This window comes from Mytilus trossulus, chromosome 5 (assembly GCF_036588685.1).
Source record: "Mytilus trossulus isolate FHL-02 chromosome 5, PNRI_Mtr1.1.1.hap1, whole genome shotgun sequence".
Lineage (NCBI taxonomy): Eukaryota > Metazoa > Mollusca > Bivalvia > Mytilida > Mytilidae > Mytilus > Mytilus trossulus.
Genome location: NC_086377.1, coordinates 3,711,089 through 3,736,956, shown reverse-complemented (window position 1 = coordinate 3,736,956; position 25,868 = coordinate 3,711,089). Strand labels below are relative to the sequence as shown.

Genomic DNA, 25,868 nt, shown 5'->3' with positions numbered 1-25,868 from the left:
CCCATTTTTTATTTCATTTTTCTATTGAGTATAAGATAAAGTTAATTTATAGATAAATATAGCAAAATCCTATATCAAATAAAAAAATATTTAGACCTGCGAGCCCCCTTAACCTATTTTACCCACACCTGTCCTTTGTTGAATAGAAATAAGAAGATGTGGTATTAGTGCCAATGAGACAACTCGCCATCCAAGTCACAAATTGTAAAAGTAAACCAAGATAGGTCAAGGTATAGCCTTCAACACGGAGCATTGGCGCACACCTATCAGCAAGCCATAAAGGGCCAAAAAAATTACTAGTGTGAAACCATTCTCTATGTTGTCCTATAGATGTCTTTTAGTTTTCTGGATGGGTTGTTGCATGACTCAAATCTTTGTTTCATATGAAAAAGTGAAAGAAAAACAATAACTAACATGTTTCATGATATACAACAAGATGCCCAAATAGTTCTACTTAAGTGGTGGTCCAAAGGTTTGACCACCAACTCTTTGCAAAGGAATGACACAATTTTGGTATTTTGCAATAGATTTAAGAGTCAGCCCAGCACAATTTTTTTCGGAACTACAAGGGAAAAATAGATTTTAAGAATTCTGACACATCATGCATAAATCTGTATTCCTCTGTAACGCCTTCAACACAAAATTGATATATCAATTTGTTTCATAGTTTGTGGAAATAAAATACTATGATAAATAGAAAAGAAGCAAAAAAGGTTAAGATGTATTTAATTTTTTTTCAGAAGATACAATATGTCAAAAGTCTTTCCTAAAATAGAATTAAAATGTATGATGTAAAAATGCAAATATGTTTTTAATTTTTTTTAAATACATAATGTCAAAATTCTGTCCTGATATAGAATTAAATATTGTGCATTTATTTTTTATTTTTTATTTATGCATATTACATATGGACCATAATTTGCTATTGGGCTCCGTTTCCTATAGCTATAGAAAAGTGATAAAATGTGAATTACTGTAAGAAAAGTTGTAACTACATCTAAAGATGCCATTATTTTTATCAACATACAAGTGTATGCTACTCTTCCCTAGAAAAAAAATTGAAATATACGAATTTCAAAGATTCTACAACCGTATTTTTGTGTCGTTTCTCGCGTTACTTTTTGCTTCTGAAGAGCATAACGCTGATTGATTTATAGATAATCGTCACCAGCAAATTCATAACTTTTGCTTTCAAATAACAAAGAACATCGACCAATAAGAATAGTGAGAAGAAAATGCAGAGAACTATAAGTATTTATGTAGCAGATGTAAGAACAGTGGCGTGACTTTTGTGTCCGATTTCGTAACGCAAATTTTAGATGATGTAATCTGCTTTGTTGTAATAGAATTCTTAAAAACAATATGCAAATATGAACTCTTGCGAGACGTTCAAACAGGTAAATCAGAGATGATTTACATTCTTGTTTTGATCTTCGTAATAATTAAGTAAGAAAATGACCTTTTCGTTATGCGTTACATTTCACACGAAACAGAAGTCCAGTTATTTATTAAAATTGTTTTTGTCCTTAAGTTCTAATCATTTCCAGTCATACGTGAAACATGTGACTAACATGTGATAACGCCCTTACAGCCCGACATACGATATACTAGTTCTAAACATTGTTTTTGTTTCCAAAGGGATGTTAGCAAACATAATCTGTAGACTTGTTTCGACTTGTTTAAAAAAGGAAAATACAATTTTCAAAGAGATTGCGCCGGGGGTCTATTATCTTTCCTATGTGCATAATGTTACATACGATCTTGTGTGAAAATAAATGCCCAATGACTTGACAAAATGGACTCAGATTTGACCAACGTTTAAACACACTACGTTTCCCAATAACGATGTAAAGGGTCCTTGGAAAATTCAATTGAAATTACGTCTCTTATCATGGTGCCGATGTTCGTTGGATTGATTTTGCTTCAGCAGTAAATATTACTGGATATTTTAGGTAAATACAGATAATTAAATGAAAAATGCATGTTAATATACCGTTACATTTGGAATGTCTGAATGTACAAAGTTGGTAACTTTGTCACATATATTAATTTTTTTTTTAATTCATGTTCTGCAAACACTTTTCAGAAACGCAATAAACTTGTCAAAGGAAAAGTAAACTTTTACCAGGCATGACTTGAAAGGAAGTACTTTATTGATTTTAGCCCACTAAAGAAGGTAAAAATGTGGAAACCATGTAGATGGTGTACAGGTCACAAATATCACATGGTGCCTATTTTAAAGATTTTAATTCCAAGTTAAAAGTTTTTTTCTTTACTGGATTTAAAGAATTTTACAATGCCAATGATTTGGAATAAATTTTATATAACTGGAATTTCAAAACCAAATATAAATATTTTTTAAATAAGAAAAGCAAGTGTGATATGATTTTAAATTGTGTTTCCGGGGAGATAATGAGGGCAAAAACTGCATGCTGGAGTCACTAATATATAAAATAGATATAGGAAGATGTGGTGTGAGTGCCAATGAGACAACTCTCCATCCAAATAACAATTTGATAAAAGAGGGGGAAAAAAGGTAAACCAGTTTAGGTTAATGTATGGCCTTCAACATGCATGTTTTTACCATTTAGAAGATATTTCTCTCTTAGAAATGATAAATAAGAAACAATGAGAAAGCAAGTGTGATATGAATAGTAATTGTGTTTCAGGGGAGATTTATATATTTCAAAACAACAATATATTAAATCTTCCTTAATTTGATAATGAAGGGAAACTAGAGGCTCTAAAGAGCCTGTGTCGCTCACCTTGGTCTATGTGAATATTAAACAAAGGAAGCAGATTGAAAATTGACTACAAAGGTCAATAACTCCTACAGGGGTCAATTGACCATTTCGTTCATGTTGACTTATTTGTAGATCTTACTTTGCTGAACGAAAGAAAGAGAAATGGGACCAAATGGAATCGGTGAAATGAACGAGAACGGTGAAATCTTTGCTGATTTTTGTGCTGTAAACAGTCTAGTAATAGGTGGCACACTCTACCCCCATAAAAACTGTCACAAAGTTACTTGGGTTTCGCCGAATGGAGTAACAGAAAATCAGATAGACCATATTGCTATATCCCGAAGATGGAGGTCATCTCTACAAGATGTGCGAAACAAGAGAGGAGCAGATATAGCATCAGATCACCACCTAATCATTGCAAAGATACAACTAAAACTACTTTCAACAAAAAAAGCAAAATCCAGGAGGAAGAAATTTAATGTTGATCTTTTCAAAGACCCTAAAGTTGTTCAAGACTACCACATTCTGCTGCAAAACAAATTTGGTGTACTTGAAAATCTACATGATGAAGAAACTAGCATCAACACAGCATGGGAAATGACCAGAGATTCTATTGTTCAAGCATGTGCAGAAACTGTCGGCTATATCCAACATAACCGCAAGCAATGGATGTCAGAAAATACCTGGAAAATTGTCAACGAAAGAAGACAAGTGAAAGAAAAAGTTCTAACAGCTATAACTAGACAGCAGAAAAAGCAGACACAAGAACAGTACAGCAATAAAGATAAAGAGGTGAAGAAAAGTTGCAAACAAGATAAAAGGAACTTTGTAGAACAACTAGCCAAAGAAGCAGAAGCCGCCTGTAGCAAGGGAGACACCAAAACCCTATACAACATTACAAAGCAATTAAGCGGTAAACCACCAACTTCAGATACACCCATCAAAGATATAAACAACAATACCCTCACTAAACTGGAAGATCAACTTGAAAGGTGGAAAGAACATTTCGAGCAGGTTCTCAACAGGCCCCCACCTACAGATCCACCTGAATTACAAAATGGTCCAATATTAAACATCAAAACCAGCAAAATAACAAAAACTGAAATCAACAAAGCTATCAAAAGTCTAAAAAATGGAAAAGCAGGCGGCATTGATAACATACCACCAGAAGCTATAAAAATCTTGGATGATACATCTGTCCTTAGCCTGTTACAACTTCTGAATAAGATCTGGGAAGAAGAAGAAATACCAGATGATTGGAGTAAAGGACTTTTGGTAAAAATTCCTAAGAAAGGCAACAAGTCGCTTTGCAAAAACTGGAGAGGTATCATTTTATTGTCCATACCTAGTAAACTACTCTGCAGCACCATTCTTAGCAGAATGAAAAATGAAGTGGACAAGATACTTAGAGATGAACAAGCTGGCTTTAGACAAGAAAGATCATGTGTAGACCAAATAGCCACATTGAGAATTATTATTGAACAGACAATAGAATGGCAGACGACACTTTACCTAAATTTTGTAGATTTCCAGAGAGCTTTTGATAGCATTGACCATCAGGTTTTATGGGACATTCTGGCACACTATGGAATCCCGCAAAAGATCATCAAAATGATAAAGCTGCTTTACGACCAATTTTCCTGTCAAGTTATACATGGTGGAACTATGACCGAATCATTCCCTGTAACAACTGGGGTACGTCAAGGTTGTCTTCTCTCTCCTCTTCTTTTCCTAATAGTAGTTGACTGGGTTGGTAAATCAGCCTACAAAGATCCAAAAGGCATTGGATGGACCCTCACAACACGACTTGAAGATCTTGAATTTGCTGATGACATCTGTGCACTATCCCATCGCTTTCAAGATGCACAACATCAGACCAAAAGTCTTGAAACAGTAGCAAAACAAACAGGCCTATACATCAACGCACAGAAAACTAAATCAATGAGGCTAAATACAAACCAGCAAGATTGTCTTAAGATCGACGACTCTACTGTTGAAGATGTTCAACAATTCACCTATCTGGGAAGTATTGTCAGTACAACAGGAGGCACAGACGAAGACATATCGGCAAGAAAAAAGAAAGCACAACAGGTATTTTCCATGCTTAAACCTGTTTGGAGGAGTAATGCTTTAAGAACTAGCTCTAAGTTAAGGATATTTACCACCAATGTCAAATCTGTACTCTTATACGGATCAGAAACCTGGAGAGAAACAGCTGCATCCATCAAATCTATCCAGACTTTTGTCAATAAATGTTTGAGAAACATCCTCAACATCAGATGGCCAAACAAAATATCCAACAATGAGCTATGGAGAAGAACCAAACAACAGCCAACAACCCAGACCATAAGAGCAAGAAAGTGGAAGTGGATCGGGCATATCCTAAGAAAGAAAGACACGCACATTACTAAGCAAGCCCTTGAATGGAACCCCCAAGGACATCGAAAAAGGGGAAGGCCAAAAAACACCTGGCGAAGGGGACTAACAACCGAGCTGAGTAAAATTGGGATGACCTGGAAAGAAACAAAACGAATAGCCATGGACAGGAAGAAATGGAGAGAAACTGTAGTCGCCCTATGTCCCCCTTGGGACGAAGTGGATTAAGTCAAGTCAAAAGTAAGTCACTTTGCTGAACATTATTGCTGTTTACAGTTTACCTATATCTATAATAATATTCAATATAATAACCAAAAACAGCAAAATTTCCTTAAAATTACCAATTCAGGGGCCGCAACCCCAAAACAGGTTGTCCAATTCATCTGAAAATTTCAGGGCAGATAGATCTTGACCTGATTAACAATTTTACTTCATGTCAGATTTTCTCTAAATTATTTGGTTTTTGAGTTATAAGCCAAAAACTGCATTTTACCCCTATGTTCTATTTTTAGCCGTGGCGGTCATCTTGGTTTGATGGCCAGGTCACCGGACACAATTTTTAAACTAGATACCCCAATAATGATTGTGACCAAGTTTCAAATAATTTGGCCCAACAGTTTCAGGGGAGAAGATTTTTCTAAAAAATTACTAAGATTTACGAAAAATGGTTAAAAATTGACTATAAAGGGCAATAACTCCTAAAGTGGTCAACTGATCATTTTGGTCATGTTGACTTTTTTGTAGATCTTACTTTGCTGAACATTATAGCTTTTTACAGTTTATCTCTATCTAAAATAATATTCAAGATAATAACCAAAAACAACAAAATTTCCTTAAAATTACCAATTCAGGGGCAGCAACCTAACAACGGAATGTCAGATTCATCTGAAAATTTCAGGGCAGATAGATCTTAACCTGATTAACAATATTACCCCATGTCAGATTTGCCCTAAATGCTTTGGTTTTTGAGTTATAAGCCCAAAACTGCATTTTACCCCTATGTTCTATTTATAGCCATGGCGGCCATCTTGGTTAGTTGGCGGGGTCACCGGACACAATTTTTAAACTAGATACCCCAATGATGATTGTGGCCAAGTTTGGTTAAATTTGGCCCAGTAGTTTCAGAGGAGAAGATTTTTGTAAAAGTTAACGCAGGACGACGACGGACGGTGGAAAAAAATCAACTACATCTAAAATGTTTTTGCATCATTACTATTTATCATTGTATTTTATTTCCACAAACTATGAAACAAATGGAAGAGGATGGTAAAGGGTTATTAATGTGCAACATGTTTTGCCATTTTTATTTCAAGTGCAGGTGTGAAAAAGGTTCATTATTCACTGTGTTTCGTGAAATCGCAAAAAATATTAACATGCAAGACATTTTCAATTGTTCCTTCATTGTGAAATAGCAATTTTATTTTGAGTTTTTCCGTGCAGATACCCCCTTTACGCCCCTTATTGAAATATCAATCTTTTGTTGAATGCAGTACAGAGGTTTTAAGTTTTTTTCATTCTCATCCTTTAGTCTTATGTGGAAAACTGTCTCATTTGCAATCTTAAAATTAAGGGGCGGTGGGGAGGGGGAGCTGATGTAATGTAAACTAGCCCCTCGCTTAAGGGGGTACACAACATTTTGAATCAAGTATATTTTGTTAATTCAATTTTCATAAAAGGAGTAGGTCCGGTAAGGGCCGATTTTGGCCTCAAATTTAAGGTTCATCTCACGAAAGATTTTTGGACACTTTTTAAACACTTAAGTGTCTATTTCAATTAATTCAAATAGTATATGTGAAAGATTTTAGCTGATTAAGTCATTAAAAACCCTCCAATTCAAGCAAAAATATGAAAAATCTATCAAATATGCAAAACATCGTCACTTTTCAGATGGTTTTTGTCAAAAATGAAAGTGTTCATCCTCAACCTTAATATATGTCATGTATTATCATTAAACACATCTTACATTTAAATATTATGAATGAACACAAATGCGGCCACTTTCATTTCAGACTGAAACCATCTAAAATTTAACAAAAATGCTAAAATTGTGAAGATTTCAGTAATTTAGCATGACTTAATGATGTTAGTACCCGATATATGTGCATTTTATTGTCATAAACAGACCATATTTGTATAGCAGAAGCATTCTTCTTATCAATAAATAGCTAAAGGATTACATTTTCACAATTTTGCAAAACTGCTATATTTTGGGGCCAAAATGGAGTCTTACTGAACCTACTACTCCTTTGGCAAAATATAAGCATTGACCAGATGACAATAAACATATTTTTTCAAGTAATTGAACTACACATTTTACAAAAATAACTTCAATGGAATTATAGCATTTTCACAAACACTAATTTTGAGCATTGAGAAGCTTCATTTCTTTTTGCTAATAGAATGCGATTAAAATGTATTTATATTTTAAGAGTTATTTCCCTTTAATTATGTTCTGTAACCCCTAAATAAAACTTCAATACAAATGTATTCACCTCTTCTCTCATTTTCTTCAGCTGATCCAGTAACTTTCCATTGAACTGTGCAAAGTACGGAACACAGCCGTCAAGCTTGACCGAGCACAGCCACTCACTCACATCGTCGTTGTTCATCTTGAGTAATCTGGAGCTAGAGGGCGCTGCATATGTTGTCGTTGTTGATGATGATGAAGCTATAAGAGCATCGGTTGAATCTGTAATACAGGAAAAAATATAAAATATCATTCAATATATTTGACCTAATTCCATACAGGTGTAATACAACCAATCATAGTACAAAAAAGGGTTGAAAAACATATTCTTTCAAATATAACATTGGTAGGAAATTTATAATACATATAATTGCAATAAAAAAAATCTTAATCACAGACATATACCTTGGGTGTTTCAAAACATTATTTTTTTTCTTATTTGGTGTTTCTACAGAATATTTTGGAAATTTGAGGTTACATGGTCACTTCAGCTTGTACAGAGAAAGACAAATATGATGAAATTCTGATTACTTAACTTCCAGTGATGTTTTTTTCTGATATGCACTGAAACATCATGTGAATTTTTTTCTATAGTACTTGACTGGATAAAAATTTACTTATGCCAAGTATTTCTTTATTTGAAACAAAGATAAAATCTTTTGAAAAGTGCATATTTAACAAAGACTAATTTGGTTAGTGAAATACATAGGAAAACTAAACCTGCTTTGTCAACCTATCAAATAAATTATAATTATCTCAAATCTCAGTTTGTGTAAATGGCAGATATATATTAAAATGGATAGTTTTTTTTGATAAATTACAAAGATGTAGTTAATATAAAATAAAATATATTAATGAGGTGTATGGGTCACAGGGCATCATTTCATGTAGTGCAAACTTGTAAGATTATGTAAATATAATGCATGGAACCTCAATTTTGTGTGATATAAAAAAAAAACAGAAAACGATAGAACTTTAAGATAATATGAGATAAATATGAGATTAGAAGCTTTTAGAAAAAAATAGAAAAATTGGTTCACAGACCTAATTTTCTTGCTACACAAAATTAGGTTAATTCATAACACATTCCTTTATAGAAGTAACATAATCTCCTCTTTTATGGCAAAGTTAAAATAAAATTGAATCAAACAAAAAATATTCTGTATTTTCATGTACCCCTAACTTCCAACTCATTTTCTTAAGATTCCCCTTACATACCAATAAATTCCCCTCTTTTACATATTGTTTTAACAAAAGCTTCCCCTAATAGGCAGGGCCAAAAAAAAATTTTGAGCATTGACCCTAACCATTTTATTTTCGTTGCAAATTGAAAAATAAACTGAATTTGTGTTAAAAGTGAAGATAGTGTTACCTGATACATCCCAATGTTCATAATCATGAATATGAGAGCTGTGTTAAGGGAATTTGCGACATGTGTGGTGAAATAAACATTTTAACACCATTTTTCCCCTGAACAAATTACAAAGGGAAGTAATCCAATCATTAAAATTACGGGTAAACTTGGCCCATGATCAATTCAGACCACGACAAGACAAAACCGCACACTCAAAATCATGTCATAAAAAATAAATTGAAAAAATAAAATAAAATGTAAATACCAACCTACATTTTCTATTTTTATAAAGCATGTAATGTTAAACAGACATATATTTTTTTTGCCTATTAAACTTACCGGCTCTTTTCTCCATAGATTCCCCTAATTTTCCCATTCCTTTAAGTTCCTTCATTAGACCATTCCAAGGTTTTTCAAAAGGGTATTTTCCACTAAAGTCAAAGTATAATTTAGCACCTAAGATAGCTCCAAGCCAACCATCAGGACGATATTGTTTCTGTAACATTAGTGGAACATAATCCTTCCTACACTGGAATGTATATTCTGCCTCTGTAAAATAAGAAACAAAAATCAAAACACTGTCATCACTAGTAATTATATCAGATAACATGATAAAGGTATCAAACAGATTCAAATTATCCCTCATTACAACTCACCACTGAAAGTATAGCTGCATTTATTTAAGGAATGACTGTAATATTTTTTCTGTCTATGAAGAAATGACATAACAAATTTGGTGCACACTGGATAATGCGTGTAGCGGGTAATTTAACAGTGTGCACCACATTTTTTATGTTATTTCAAATAGACAGAAAAAATATTACAGTCATTTCTTATAATTCAATTCTAAATTTCATTTTAAACCGTAGAAAACTATGAAAAAACTTGGATGACATCACAGTCACATGACTTAAATATGCCTATGGGCTGATAACAAAACAACGTCAGCCAATCAGCATGATCAGAAGACGTGTTACATCCAAAATTAAATTATACCTATCTAACAGTTTGAACTAAATTAATAATTCTCTGACATACAAATTAACATTATATATGTGTACCAACCTAGATGCAAGTTTAAAATGAGTTTATATTTCTCTGATATAAACATAAAACATGTGTATCATCCCAAAATGGCAGTTTGAATTAAGTTTATATTTCTCTAACATACACTATTTTAAAACTGAGTTTTAGTGTGTGTATTGCTGTGTGTTTGTTCATTCTACAATGGCTAGAGTTATAGGTGAGAGTTGAGATCTCAACAAACATGTTTGACCCCGCCAAATAATAGCCGCTGACCTGTGTTAGGCTTGTATGATTTATAATTTTAGTTCATTTATATAGTTTGGAGTTTAAGTACAATGTCTATTATCACTGAAATAGTACACATTTTTATTAAGGGGCCAGCTGAAGCACGGCTATGGGTGCTGGAGCCTTCGTTGTTTTCTGCTCTTTGGTCGGGTTGTTGTCTCTTTGACATTTGATACCTTAAATTCTACTTTTACATTACAAATGTGTACCTACCTAGTGGACAGTTCAGACTTAGTTTATATTTTTCTGATATACAGATTAAGACCACAGAAGTGTACCTACCTAGACGACAGTTCAGACTTAGTTTATATTTTTCTGACATACAGATTAAGACCACAGAAGTGTACCTACCTAGACGACAGTTCGGACTTAGTTTATATTGCTCTGACATACAGATTAAGACCACAGAAGCGTTCTCCATTGCCTCTGCCATGGCTGATAAGGTTGATCCTCCCATCCCATAGGAATGTGTACCTACCTAGAGGACAGTTCGGACTTAGTTTATATTTCTCTGACATACAGATTAATACCACAGAAGCGTTCTTCAGGCCTCTGCCATGTGTACCTACCTAGAGGACAGTTCAGACTGAGTTTATATTTCTCTGACAAACAGATTAAGACAACAGAAGCGTTCTCCACAGCCTCTGCCATTGCTGATAACATTGATCCTCCCATCCCATACGAATGTGTACCTACCTATGTTATGATATTGTAATTATTGTATTTATTTATGTTGGCCTAATTTGTGTTGTATGGCCTGATAAGTGTTTACCAAATAATTATTTAACTGTGCAGTTTAGAAATCACTGGAACAATCACAGATACTTATGGAATGATTGGAACTTTCTATTTGACGATTCTAGAATGATCCTTATAAAAGATGCGTAATTTAAACTTCTACTTTTTACTAGAAACTGTCGTTGTAACTTTCTGGCACATTCCGTTCTAGCGTGTTCTAGAATGTTCCGTCACAACAATATATATATAGACTCTAAAGTTGAACTCTTATAATTATAATTAAACTTAGACATAGACATTGATAGACATTAGTATTCACAGCATTTGGATTGACACCTTTATTCTACATACAACATCATACTGGATTGTGACCTTAGTATAGTTACATAATATTCAGATTGGATTCCGAAAGATTTCCGGATACAGATAAAGCTAAAAGATTGGACTCATATTTTGACAGTTAAGTTAACAGTAATATTTGTAAAATACTTCGTGTAAACTTTTGTATAATAAATATTGTTAAATTTTACTATTGATTTGTGTCTTTTGTTGGCTACAATTTAAAGGCGATTTCTGGCCGTAACACCTAGATGACAGTTTTGACTTAGTTTATATTTGTCTGACATACAGATTAAGACGACAAAAGTGTACCTACCTAGACAACAGTTCAGACTTAGTTTATATTTGTCTGACGTACAGATTAAGACCACAGAAGTGTACCTACCTAGACGACAGTTCGGACTTAGTTTATATTTCTCTGACATACAGATTAAGACGACAGAAGCATTCTCCACGGCCTCTGCCATGGCTGATAAGGTTGATCCTCCCATCCTTTCTACATCTATCCATACCTCCAAACCTTCTTGCTACAAAATATATAATGTGGGTAATAAGGGTCAAAGAGGTTTGAAATTTACAGTTATTAAAACATAAGTGCACATCCTGATATTTCTTGTCTTCTTACCTAATCATTGATATTATGTTGTGGTCCTGAACTATAACCACTAAGCCATGAAAATGAGGTCAAGGTCAGATGAAACCTGTAAGTTCTTCCATAAACTGAATATGTACTAGACATTGCTTCTAGTATCTGATATATGGACTTGACCATCAAAACTTAACCTTGTTCACTGATCCATCAAATTAGGTTGAGGTCAAGTGGAAACTGTCTGACAGACATGAGGACCTTGCAAGGTACACACATACCAAATATAGTTATACTATTACTCATAATAAGAGAAAAATTAACATTACAAAAAATCTGAACTTTTTTTTAAGTAGTCAGTGAACCATGACAATGAGGTCAAGGACGATGGACATGTGACAGACAGAAACTGCATATCATTAGGCATCTATATAATAGAATAGAATAGAATATTTTTATTTTCCAAATTACAGGGCCCATAAAGGGCATAAGATCAGATACAAAGTATGAAGCATTCAGGTTTTCCACTTTCTAAAATATAAAGCTATGAAGAAAGAAGCTAACGCCAATACCCCTATCTGATCACTATCTCTATGTCATGCTTTCTGAGACAGAGTCGCATGTCTAGACAATTAACAAATTTAACACATTATTTGCAATGAAATAAATTTATATCTTGTTCAAATAAAACTGAATGATCTCACATTTGAAAGTATTTCCGTTAATAATGACTGCTTCATCTTCAAGAACAACAAAGTAATAACTTTCTGTACTTTTCATAAATGTTTACAATTTTATTTCTCTTGCTTTGTTTTCCAGATTTTTATTTTTTCCGTGTAACTTTTCTGCAATTTTTATTTCACATGCTTCCATGTTCAGGTCTACCCTTTATCATCACCTCACAACAAGGATGTGTCCATAGTACAAAGATCCCCAACTTGCACTATCATTTTCTATGTTTAATAGACTGTGAAATTTGGGTAAAAGCTCTAATTGGACTTCAACTTCATCAAAAACTACCTTGACCAAAAACTTTAAACTGAGGGGGAAAGACAGAAGGACGGACGGACAAACAAACGAACAAAAGAACGGACGAAAGAAAGAACGAACAGATGAACAAACAGACAGACACACAGACTAAAAAACATAATCGTAGGTAGGGCATAAAATTACAATAGTTTGACTTATAAATGAGATTAAGAATTACCTTCAGTCTGTCTTTGAGTTTATACACCATCTCTTTTTCATTCCAAGCATAACTTATAAATATATGTCTCTTTGATCTCTTTGATGAGGATTTTGGACCTGAAATATTTGAATATATAATCCTTATAAAAAAAACTGAGTAAACAAAGTTTCTTTATACTGTTGATTCATTTATTTTAATGTGTATCAATTTTCGTTGATTCAGTTAACATTGCCAGTCTGCATACAAGCCTATGTAATATTTGTGTTTTGTTCCATTACATTTGAATTAGTTCATCTATAATCACGAAATTCACGAAAATTGATATATCACGAATAAAAATGAATCTACAGTATACTGCTGGGACTGTTAATTTCAATATAAACATATAAACCAAAAGAAAGAAAATATTGGGTTCCTTTAAGATATATTCTAATTAAAAAAATTGTTATTAAGTAGAAACAAATTCTGAAACATTTCTAACAATGTTTTTATTTGATATGGAAAAGATCCTTATTCAAAATACTTTTGTCTGCAAAAAATGCCCAGGGTACAGCCTTGTTGACAATAAATAAGGTATGCAGCTGATTATAGACTTTTCCTTATAAATTTTGTCTCTCTAATATTATTTTCACATTTCTTGATTAGTGTGAGACAAATATTTACTCCTCATAAGGGAAATATCTGCTCTCTGCAAATGATTAATCAAAATTTAATTAACATGTTAAATTATCTAGATTTCTTTTTTTTTCCCTATAATGATATCACGAAAAAAGTCAACCAGGCCCCATACTGTCACATATAAAAAACACAACTTTCTACAAATCTTTGAAAAGGAAGGATACACATCATAAATGAAACAGATTCCATCACTATTATTCATGTATTACGATATTACTCAATTATTTAAAAAGCTTTCCAAGCCTTGGATTGAAGAAACATAATAGCATACTTGTTGCAGTGGTGGAATCTAAAAAGACTGAACTGTTATTCTGTTCTACTGATCATTTAAATTCTTGAATTACTAGCTTGATCTCTTAGGTCATATTTTTGGTTTATAAGCTCTTCATATTTTAGATAAGTTTTGGAATTTCAAATTTGTTGGCCTCTAGCACCACTGAAGAGACATTTTAGTGTTGAAATGTCCATCTGGTACACTAAATCAGGTGCTGTTAATGTTATTATCAATATGAGGAAGGCGCTACCTTAAATGCCAGCTTTAAATTAAGACAATGTCCTATATATTGATTGGTTGTTTGACATCCAGTGGCAAATATTTCATGCATGTTCAGAACGAATGTCCTAGGCTACATAAACATATTGTTCATGTCTAAAATAAAATTATAAGTTCAAATGGAAAATGTTTAGGTAACGATCATTGAACTTGAAAAGGCAGGAGGGGTTATGGTATTTTTTGGAAAAAAATGTTCTGATTCCTAAATTGATTAATAATCATTATCACCTTTCATGGTTTGTAAAATCATTGCTATTCATGGGTTTTAATGTAGCAGTTCGATTATTAACATATTTAAACAAAATGAAAAATAAAATGTGTGGTTGGAGGGAATAATATTCACCAAATTGATACAACAACAATACCATCACAGTAAATACCGTTTGAACACAATAAACTTACGATTTTTTACATCATTCTCTCCCTTAAGTACAAACAACGCTCCTTTACAGTTTTTCTCTACGTTTTTATCTTGGCTGTTTGATAATTTTTCTAATGTGGGCATAAGATCTTCAAAATCTCTTATTTTTTGTGCCACATCTTTATCAAAAGATAACGTCCAAAGAGCTTTTGAAGCGACTGCCTGTTCCTCTATATTGTCTTGTTTTAACATTCTTAGAAGTAAGGGGAGAGCACCTGCATCAACTATCTGGAAAATAAATGTAGATTCTGGATTATGTAGAATATGTTCATTGTCAGTTGTATGATTATTGATATTGTCATTTAAATTAACCTTGTCAGTCTACTACTCTTAAACATAAATTCAGTATCAGCTTTCACATTTAATTACCTAGATTGTGCATTAAATTTTCTGTTAACTTTGACATTTCTTATAAATATCAGCAATATGATCGGTCCAAGAAATTGTATCACTGGAAATAAGAATGGTTTTACACTAGTAATTTTTGAGGCCCTTTACAACTTGCTGTTTAGTGTGAGCCAAGGCTCCATGTTGAAGGTACCTTGACCTATAATGGTTTACTTGGATGGAAAGCTGTCTCATTGGCACCCATACCACTTTTTCCTATATCTACTAAATGCTTATGGTGTGTAACGCTCTTTTATTTGCATAGTCATTCTTCTTATCAGCTCATGCTCCAGGTGAGCATAAAATTATGATGCTGATAAGATTGCCATTTCTAACAAAAGAAAACTAGTTTACCTTGCTTTTATTTTTATCATTGACGGCCAGTTTACCGAGTCCATCCATGAGTTCAATAGGTGTGAATCCTTTATATCGTCCTCTCTCATTGTCTAACGCAAGCTTGATATAGCTTACTATTCCTTCAACAGCCCCTAAAAAATATCAAAACAACTTCAATTGTTGAACTCTTTGTTTACCTGGGTTTGTATCAGACTGTGCACCTGTTAGACTGATTTTTAAGCTTCTGTTAACCTATGTTTGGTTAGACCTGTTCATGTTTAATTTCAGTTGTGTGGCTTTTGTCATTATCCTGTTTTTGTGAATGTGTCTGATTTTGTATGATATCAGATCAAGTTTACATGGTTGTTATCTGGTCATTGTTTTATCTGTGTTATCATCAGGCATTTGTTTATTGTATATATTCCTTATCGGTATTCCTGGCTGACCAATGAATCTGTCATGCTTGATCTATTTACATCATGCAATAATCACTTTTCAAGATATTTTGTATTATGATTTCAAAATTTTACAGGTGTGATGTCCAGTAATGGCTGATAAATAGTGATTAGGTGTTTTAACAGTGGCAGTCCAGAACTTTTCATAAGGGAGGGACCAGCTGACTGACCTAAGTGGAATCCTTCTCCAGTCATGCTTCAGTAATTCCCTATGTAATCAACCAAATTTTTCCCACCAAAGGACCTCCCCCCTCCTGGATCCACCTATGATTATACCTGTGTCATCTATTAATTTATCATTCTCCTCCTCCTCCACTATATGAGCTAACGTCAACATGGCCATTATCTTTAACATCTCATGTTCTTCTTTTGATTGTAAAAACTGGATCATCACCTATTAATAAACCAGATCTATAAATAAACCAGACCTATAAATAAACAAGACCTATAAATAGAACAGATCTAATCCAGACCTATTAATAAACCAGATCTATACATAATCCAGACCTATAAATAAACAAGACCTATAAATAAACAAGACTTTAATATAACTGATCAATAATTGCATACTTAGCTACTCCAAATTTTTCTAAAGATTTGTTTATCTTCAATTACTTTTAAAAATTAAGAAACTTGTTTTCTGTAAATTTTTCACATTACCCAATAAGGGGTGTTCCTGTGATAGGAAGCATACACATAAGAAACAAAGAAGGTCCAGTATTCTGATAGGGAGGTCAGATCTCAACAAAAAAGAAGAAGAATGTGTCTGAAGACACAAATTTTATTTCTAATATTTCTGATTTCTTAGTAAATCTATAACATTGTGATAAGAAATGTTGTTTATTTTCAATTTTCTCCATTATTACATACAGGACAATATCTTTCCTCAGTAGGAATGTTAAATAAACTTACATCTGAGGTACTATTTTCTTTGTAGTAATGCTGGACATTAGAACAAGAAATGTTGTTCATCTTCAATTTCCCCTACTATAACAGACAAGACAGTATCTTACCTCTCTAGAAATATTAAATGACAGTCAGTCACTACAAGTACTTACATCTGAGGTAGCATTATCTTTGAAGTAATGCTGGACATTAAAACAAGAAATGTTGTTCATCTTCAATTTCCCCTACTATAACAGACAAGACAGTATCTTACCTCTCTAGGAATATTAAATGTACAAGAACTTACATCTGAGGTAGCATTTTCTTTGAAGTAATGCTGGACATTAGAGTTCCTGGCTATATTATGTAATATACTCATTGAAGACTTGACCACGTAAAATACATTCTGTAATGGAAAAAAAAGTTGTTTAAAACAATTGCAGATAGACAAAATGCAAATTACAAAGGAATATTTTTATTTAACCCTTATTAACAAAAAAAGCCAGATGTGACATACTATATGAACATGAAACAACACTAACCCAAAAACTGCCTTTTAATTTGATATTATCCAAATCAAGAGCCCACACATAACAGAATTAACTTCAGCTTGAAAGTTTTCATTCGTATATATGACGTCATGTTTTATCAAGACAGGCGTCATGTTTTATCAAGACATTAATGTGCTTAGATCATTTAAAAATGCCTATACCAAGTCAGGAATATGACAGTTCTTGTCCATTCGTTAGTTTTATTTTGCTATGTGATTATGGACTTTCCTAATTGATTTTCCTCTAAGTTCAGTATATTTGTGATTTTACTTTATTTCAAGGAGTTAATTTTATTTTATTCTGATTTTTGTACATTGTTTTTTAGATCTTTGAATTTCATTCTTTTTGTTATGCATTATAATGGGAATTATGGTTCAGAAATTTCTTAATCAATTCAGAAAACCAAAGAAAGCCATATTAGGGTTTGCACATAGGTTATGATACTGTGGATTCATTATTATTCATTGGATACTAATTTTTGTTGATTTTGTGGGTACAGGTGAACCTAGAAATGAAATATTCAATGAACAAGAATATGTCCACAGTACACAGATGCCCCACTCGCACTATCATTTTCTATTTTTAGTGGATCGTGAAATTGGAATAAGTTCTCTAATTTTGCGGGAACATGTATACTAAGTTTCGAGTTGATTGGACTTCTACTTCATCAAAAACTACCTTGACCATAAACTTTAACCTGAAACGGGACAGACAGACGAACAAACCAACGAAAAAACGGACAAACGAATGGTGCACAGAGCAGAAATCATAATGCCCCTCTACTATCGTAGGTGGGGCATAAAAACTCATTTTCTATAGACTAGTATGCAGACTTGCAAAACCACAAAATTAAATATTCACAAACATGAACGTTTTTCTTAATCCACTAAAATTGATACCCATGAAAAAACATGAATCCAAAGTATATACATGTGGATTCACCTGAGAGGTAAATAGTAATAGTCATTTTATGTACAGATTGCATATCTATTGTTTATCAAGCTTATATTTATAATGCTGTTGCTTTTAATGCTGTTGTTTATAATATGCTGTTCACAGTTTATTAAGCATGTTTATAATGCTGTTTCTAATATGCTGTTGTTTATTAATCTTATGTTAATCAAGCTTTTTTAATCATGCTTTTGTTTATAACATTGTTTTTATCAAGCTGTTGTTTACAAAGTAAAATAAGCACTTCATATTAGAATTCTGATTATATCAAGATTATGTATACTTATATATTCAATAAATCTGAAAAAAAAATATAAAAATAAGCATGTATGAACATGTACCAAAATTTTACCTCTACAAAATAAAACTAGCAATTTGTACCGCTGCAAAGAATATATAGTTAATCATTCTGTACCTTTACACACCAAATACTTATTTTTATTTTTATTTGAAAAAATAAAATAGCATTGAAATGTTTAGATTATATATATTGCTTTATAAATTGATTTTGTAATTACTGTTAAGAAGTCACTGTTTCATGGTTTTAAATGTAAAAATATAATTTTCTATTTTATTCTTTTGTAACATGGCATGTGGCTCCATTCCTAATAAACTAGGAATTTCTGTTGTCATATCAAAGGTAAGTAGTCACTTCTGTTTCCACCATAAAAAAAAAATGATGCTCATAAATATCACAATAATGCTGAAAATGGTAAACACTAAGCAATCAATCTATCCAAAGTTATTCCACCTATTATCTGAGATTTCTTTTCTTCCATACATTTAAGAAGGTGTTGATGGAAAAACCAGGCAGTGGATGCAACATGACATATTTTGTTTTCAAAATTTTTTTCTATTTCATATCACAAATTCATTCTTTCACAAAGTTAAATTTTGTTTTTTCACATATAAAGAGAAAAAAAATACATAGAAAGCACTGAAATTTCATTGAAAAGGGGAGATAACTCTTCATTTTGTAAAAAAAATTGTAGCATTGTTAGTGAACTTTAAAATAATTTTCTAAGCCATCCACTGTTGATTCAAAAATATTTTTGACATATATATCCTTTGAATGATATAAACATTGCATTGAAACCAAAAATTCAGTGGGAAAAAAGTTATGTTGTGCCACTCATATCATAAGATAGGCCTGATATTTACTTGGACAGCCTCTTAATTAGTTAGAAAACCAATGCAGTGATCGATAGTGATTCAAAATATAACGACTGGATCAGTCAGGTTAGGAAACCAGTAGATTCAGTGTTCCAGCTAGATCGCTTTCACAGGGTAGTTCGCCCGCCCTTTCCTCTTGCCGCCCTATGCCCTTTTTCTGACACCCTGTGTCCTTCTTAATACTTTACCTTAGAGGACATATTGTCTATATAAGGCTTGTGTTTACAGTTGACAGTGAAATATTTAACTCCTCCATGTTGTGCTACAGACTGAAACAGAAATAAAAATAAGTTATACAGGAAGCTGTGCTGAAGGCCGTACAGTGACTTATATATTTGTTAATTTCTGTGTCATTTGGTCTTTTGTGCAAAGTAATATCTCATTGACTCTCATACCCCTTCTTTTTATAGAATAGTGTGCAGGAGTTTTTAAAAAACAAGTTTGGTAACTTAAAAGTGTTCATAGGAAGGGTACAACTGAACATAAAACGTTGGCAATACGACTACAGTGGATTTATCATTTATCCCTGGATACCTATTTTTGTGGTATTTGTTCTTATAGGTGAATCAAGAATTTAAATGTTCAACAAATTACATATCATGGTTGTACTCAGACTTTGGTAATACCACGAAACCAAATATCCAGGAAAATGCTTTTTTTTGGGGGCAATCCACGAAAATTGGTTTTCACAAAAATAAATGAATTGACAATATTAGATACTTACTTTGGCAAGTTCTAGACTGGCATCAGAATAGTTCCACAGAGTATTCAGTGTATAGTAAGTTGGGAACCAGATTCCATCATTTTTGAAAATTCCTTTCTTATTCAACGATGTCAACATCTTCATTGCTATTTCTGTAAAAACAAAACACAGTTTTAAAGCATGTCATTATCAGAATGCTTGTCAGTAATGAAAGATAAAGATTACATTCATTTTTATATTGGCAACCAAGAGTTAAACTTAACATTGTATCATGCATTTGAAGAAGATATAATGAAATGGTACAACTACAACTATGGACAAAGGAAGATAACTCTATTTTAACATTACCAATAAGGCCATGGAAAATTAATTGTTGGTTTCCCCTAACATGGGAAAATTTTAAAGACTTTTCTTCTTTCTTTTTTTTTGTAACCATGCAAAATTTTATATTTATATGGAATTTTTCTAGAGCTGAACTTTAATTTTGCATATTTCCAACACTTTTTGTTGTCTCTGCAAAAAAAAAAAAGAAAAATTAAATGGCCTAACTTCATGACATTTTTAGAACAGATGAAAATTAGTCAATATAATGTGATTCTATGATAACTGTCATACAAGTCATTAGCTTGTCGTAAAACCAGGTTTAAGCCACCATTTTTTACAAATGGAAATGTCTATACTAAGTCAGTTTTTTTTCTAATATTCAATGCATTTTCAATTACCAGATTACATAAAATAGACATTTGCAAAAACGTCCATTAAATTGTGTTTTTCACATAATCCATCTAGTGTGTTGGTCTTTGCATTTCCTTCTGTTTATTTCATTAATCAATGATTTTTTTCATATGTTTATAGTGGTATACATAGCATACAATGATTAATTATACATTGAACTATTGTTATCTTATGCTGCAGTCTTTTCTCAACCTTCTACCTCATTTGGTCTCTGGTGAAGAATTGGAAAACATATATATCATCTTCTTATTTCTATTATATTTATATTACCAATGTTATTTGACATATTTTGGCTTCTTGCATTTTTAAAGAGATTAGATTGTTGGTTTTCCTGTTTGAATGGTTTAACGCTAGTCATTTGTGGGACCCTATATATCTTGCTGTTCAATGTGAGCCAAGGCTTGCTGTTGAAGAACGTATGTTGACCTTTAATGTTTTTTTTACAAATTGTGACTTAATTGGATGGAGAGTTGTCTCATTTGCACTCATACCACATCTTCTAATATCTATTAACTCTGTCTGTTTTAAGACATGCCTTTATTACAGAATATCATTTTTTTGTCTTAAAGTGATGAACACTTTTTTTTCTGGTATATATAATATATGCCCACAGATAATTAATTACTTTGAAAAACACTAAATAATCTAATTCATAATAACTTACCTGCAAAATCGTGCTCCTTAAGAACATGCCCTATCTTATGTCTGACACTTTTATGACTCCAGTAGGTGTCACCAATACTTTTCACAAGTTTCATTCCTTCCCCTCGATCGTAATCCTCTAGCGCCTTTAATGCCATGACTATTTCTTTAATTCTCGGTAAAAGTTCGTCTTCTTTTAAGTTTTTAACATTACACAACAGATCAAAGTTGACATCTCCATTCGGTTGTCCATCAGCCAGTCTGTCATTTGATTGGTTAGACTGTGAGGACTTCATACCATCTGACCTTTGACCTGTATCTACATCCATTTTACAATTGTATGTTGTCTCTAGTAGGCTGATTGGTCCATCTGAAATCAAACAGATAATATAGATAGAAATAATGATTAACTTTTTACAAATTGTGAAGGTCAGAGTTGTCTCAACAGCATACCACATCTTCTTATATTTATGAAATAAGACTCCTTAGGGGAGTGTCACGGAATAGAAATTCCTTCATAATATAAGTTCCAAAAGGAAAATATATTCTGAAATATTATTTCCACAGGTATTAATATTACTGTATATGTTCCTGATGTAATAAAAGTTATAGAATATTTGTTCCAACAGGAATATATATATTATGACAATGTTTATAACAAAGTTTCTATTGGAACTTCTATTAGGTGGAACAAATATACCATGTATATACGTTGACAACGGTACCTTCATGACCAATAACGGTAATAAATCTTGCCAGATGAGGTTAATGGTATATTTTGGTGCATGATGATAAAATGTACAATTTCTTGGAGAAAATAAAAACATTGATTGATTTTGACAAATCACATTAACTAGTGAGGGATTTGATTTTGAAGGGGGTTAAGAGGGGGCAAAACAGGAGTTAAATTTAAGTAAAAACAAGAATATGTCCATAGTAAACAAATGCCCCATCCTCACTATCATTTTCTATGTTCGGTTGACCATGCAAATGGGGTCAAAACTCTAATTTGGCATTTAAATTAGTAAGAACATGCCATAAGCAATGTGTTTCAAGTTCATTGGATTTTAACTTCATCCAAAACTACCTCAAACAAAAAACTTTAACCTGAAAAAAAGGCAGAATGAGCATCTTTGTAAAAAAAAAACAGGATGACATTTTGTGTAAAAAAAAAATCTGGATAAACTAGTAAAGAGAGGACAGAAGAGTAAAATATAAAAAGACAGGGCAGAGATTACAACTAAATACAAGACAACATTCTTCATCCTAGCACAAACTTATAGTAATCAATTTAAATCAGAATATTTGACCTGATTACTGGACAAATGACCAGATAATAAACTTTAAGAATAACATATATCATTATGTACATGCAGACTAGAAAAACATAATGCCAGTCTATGATTAATAAATTAAATAAAATGTAAATTGTGTTCTCTTTAAATTTCTCCAATGAAGTGTATGAATTCCCCCCTCCCCTGTGCCCCTCCTTCCACAACATTTTCTCCCCTCTTTATGTTGAAAACATAGCTTGCTAAGTACATTGATATAAGTGAAATATAAAACCATTACCTTCTATCTGTCCGTCCCTTACATGTCAGTTTTTTTACATGTCATGGAGATACATATTGGACAAATATTTACATATGAGGAAAAAATTCAGATCATATTTGTCATGTTTGTATTGTGTAAACAATCAAGCTTATTCCTTTTAAAACATTTGAGGTGGTACATAACACCTTCACTAAAACTTATTTGGCTCATTAAATTTTCATAAAATTTTGACTTACTTTAAAGTACTTACTTTGAACCTTTTACAAAAATATAAAAAAATCAAAAAATTTGAACTGACGGTTTTATCAGAAAAATTCCACTGGTTATATAGCAGTTTGACAAACACTTATTTTGATCATTGAGAAGCTTAATAATCCCTTGAAACACAACGTAATTAAAACGTTAAGCTGATTTTACAGAGTTATCTCCCTGTAGTGTTAGGTACCACCTTAATTAAATATAAAATTATTTATAAAAAAAATCTTTTTAAGACAATAATCATGATAATGATATCAGGCATTAAATCATTGTATGAGAATTTGACTTGGAATTTAATTAAAAAAATCTTACAGAACTAACACCAAACTCAAAGTAAGATTGTCTAATTTAATTTCAAGCCATGCAATGGTAAATGTCAATACAATATGACTCCCGTCTTCACAACAAACTTTTAAAACTTCATGATCCTACATGAAGCTATTTTTTTGGAAAATTTAAGCAATTTTCTGTTCACTTGAAGATTTGATTTTAATAGGCCTGCATGCATGCTATTTCACATGCCTGGGGTGCTGAGCCTGTGCATGTGAAAGTGTGAATACTATGACTTCTACTGGAGTGCTGAGCCTGGGGTGCTAAGCAGGGGGTGCTAAGCCTAGTGTGTAAATATCCTTCTCTGTCCTGAGGTATTGAATTGACAACAAATTTATACCTAATACCTAAGTTTTGAGTAAACAAATTCACACTAATTAGTCCAAAAGTCATCATTTTAATCTATCATCTAATAAAATTCCTTCTTAGGATGTCCAAATCATTAAAGTACACATAATTAACTCAACTTAATCATGTCACATGATGATTTCTCTAAATTTAAGACACCAAAATATTTCCATATCAGGGGTTGAAACCCCCCTTTTTTTATCAATGCATTTCAATGGGGAACCCATCCCCCTCCCCCACTATGACCTGGGTTAGAACCAACCCCCCTCCTTTAAGAATTGGCTGGATCCAGAGGCAGATATAGGTGGGGGGCCCGGGATCATGCAGCCCCCCTTCTTTTTGGAAAAAAAATTGGTTGCTTATATAGGGAATCACAGAAGCGTGACTGGATCGGGCCCCCTCTTAGGCAGTCAGTGGGCCCCCACTTATGAAAATTTCTGGATCTGCCACTGGGATCTGCCCCATAACTGTAAACTTTATGAGTGGAGCATCATTGAACTTACCATTTCCAATAACAGGCTTACAGGTGTGATCAATAGAATCCCAATGTGATAGGGTTAGTGCCAGCGGAACTCTTTTAAATGGAGGTCGTTGTGTATTGGTTTGTGAAGACCCTTTAGACGACTTATTACTACTTCCACTGATACTTCTCTGCCGGACGAAAGTTTTAACCTCCTCCCCTAAGATGCAATATTCATCTGCCATATTATGACTTGGTGTGATTGTGCTGGTTTGCTTTTTTAAGTTTTGAAATAATCTAGTCCAGATAACATCTCCGCAAGAACAGGAAGTCATTAAGAAAATCTCACAAACTTATAAATAGGTCATGTCACATGAATTGTTAAATAAGTTTTAAGTCACACAAGCTGTCGATTAAGTTATGTTCACTTTTTAGTTATTAGGTCAATCACACTTTAAATAGGTTACAGTAACTTTTTGTTAATTAGGTTACATTATCACACACAAACTGTTAAATAGGGCACATTAACTTTTTAGTTATGTCACGTCTTTTAAAGTTCGTTATTGTTCTATCACCTCACAAGCTTTCTCCAGATATATAAGTCAGTTACTTATATAAATCAGTTAATTACAAATATTTAAATATCAACTGGTCAGAAATGTATTCAATCTACAGGTTAGTATTTCGTACTTTACAGTCAATGCAATAAATTATATAGATCTTTTCATACCGATTATTGATAAAGTTAATTTTTATAACACAGACAATTCCTACAAGACCTCTACCTCCAATATATAGAAATATGTTAGACCTAAACGATCGCTTTTCAAACTTATACTTAAAAATATATATTAGTCCAAAAATATTGGTTTCTAATTTCTTCCTGCTTTATCTATAAATCTGGAATTCATTCTACATTCTAACGAAATCAAACTATAGTAGTGTCAAAAAAATTTGAACACTTTTTTGCTGCAGAAATTTCTTTCTGGAAACAGCTTTCAAGTATGAATAAAAAAAAACACAGACAGCAATCCAACAACACAAAAACATCAATATTATCTCCTGGTTCAAAGAGTATTGTTTTCCATATCTAATTTCCAGTGTGTCTATATTTTGTAATAATTGTCTATCGAATCTCACAATTATTTATATATCATAACTTGATAAGCCTCATCCATCATCATATCTATTCTGCTTAAATATAACTCCAGTTTGGTAAAAAGATATAAAAAATTCTCTATCATTGTAAGTTTATAGATCTACAGGAGAGAAATATTATTACTGTTAATATGATAGCAGCTAATTTTATATTTCGACAAAAATCGGTAACTTTTTTCGTGAATA

General features: G+C 32.5%; 1 protein-coding gene across 1 annotated transcript in view; it reads right to left on the bottom strand.

Moving 5' to 3' along the window:
- LOC134718461 (uncharacterized) overlaps positions 1-25,868 on the bottom strand; it is a 51,494-nt gene that overhangs the window by 4,683 nt on the left and 20,943 nt on the right. Inside the window, exons 2-12 of the mRNA XM_063581000.1 lie at positions 21,597-21,944; positions 20,219-20,349; positions 19,683-19,763; positions 17,127-17,225; positions 16,211-16,328; positions 15,498-15,631; positions 14,738-14,984; positions 13,123-13,220; positions 11,715-11,856; positions 9,281-9,490; positions 7,613-7,809 (exon numbers count right to left, since the gene is read on the bottom strand). Coding sequence (XP_063437070.1) covers positions 7,613-7,809; positions 9,281-9,490; positions 11,715-11,856; positions 13,123-13,220; positions 14,738-14,984; positions 15,498-15,631; positions 16,211-16,328; positions 17,127-17,225; positions 19,683-19,763; positions 20,219-20,349; positions 21,597-21,903 — 1,764 coding nt within the window. The 5' untranslated portion in view covers positions 21,904-21,944. The remainder of the gene's footprint in view (positions 1-7,612; positions 7,810-9,280; positions 9,491-11,714; positions 11,857-13,122; positions 13,221-14,737; positions 14,985-15,497; positions 15,632-16,210; positions 16,329-17,126; positions 17,226-19,682; positions 19,764-20,218; positions 20,350-21,596; positions 21,945-25,868) is intronic.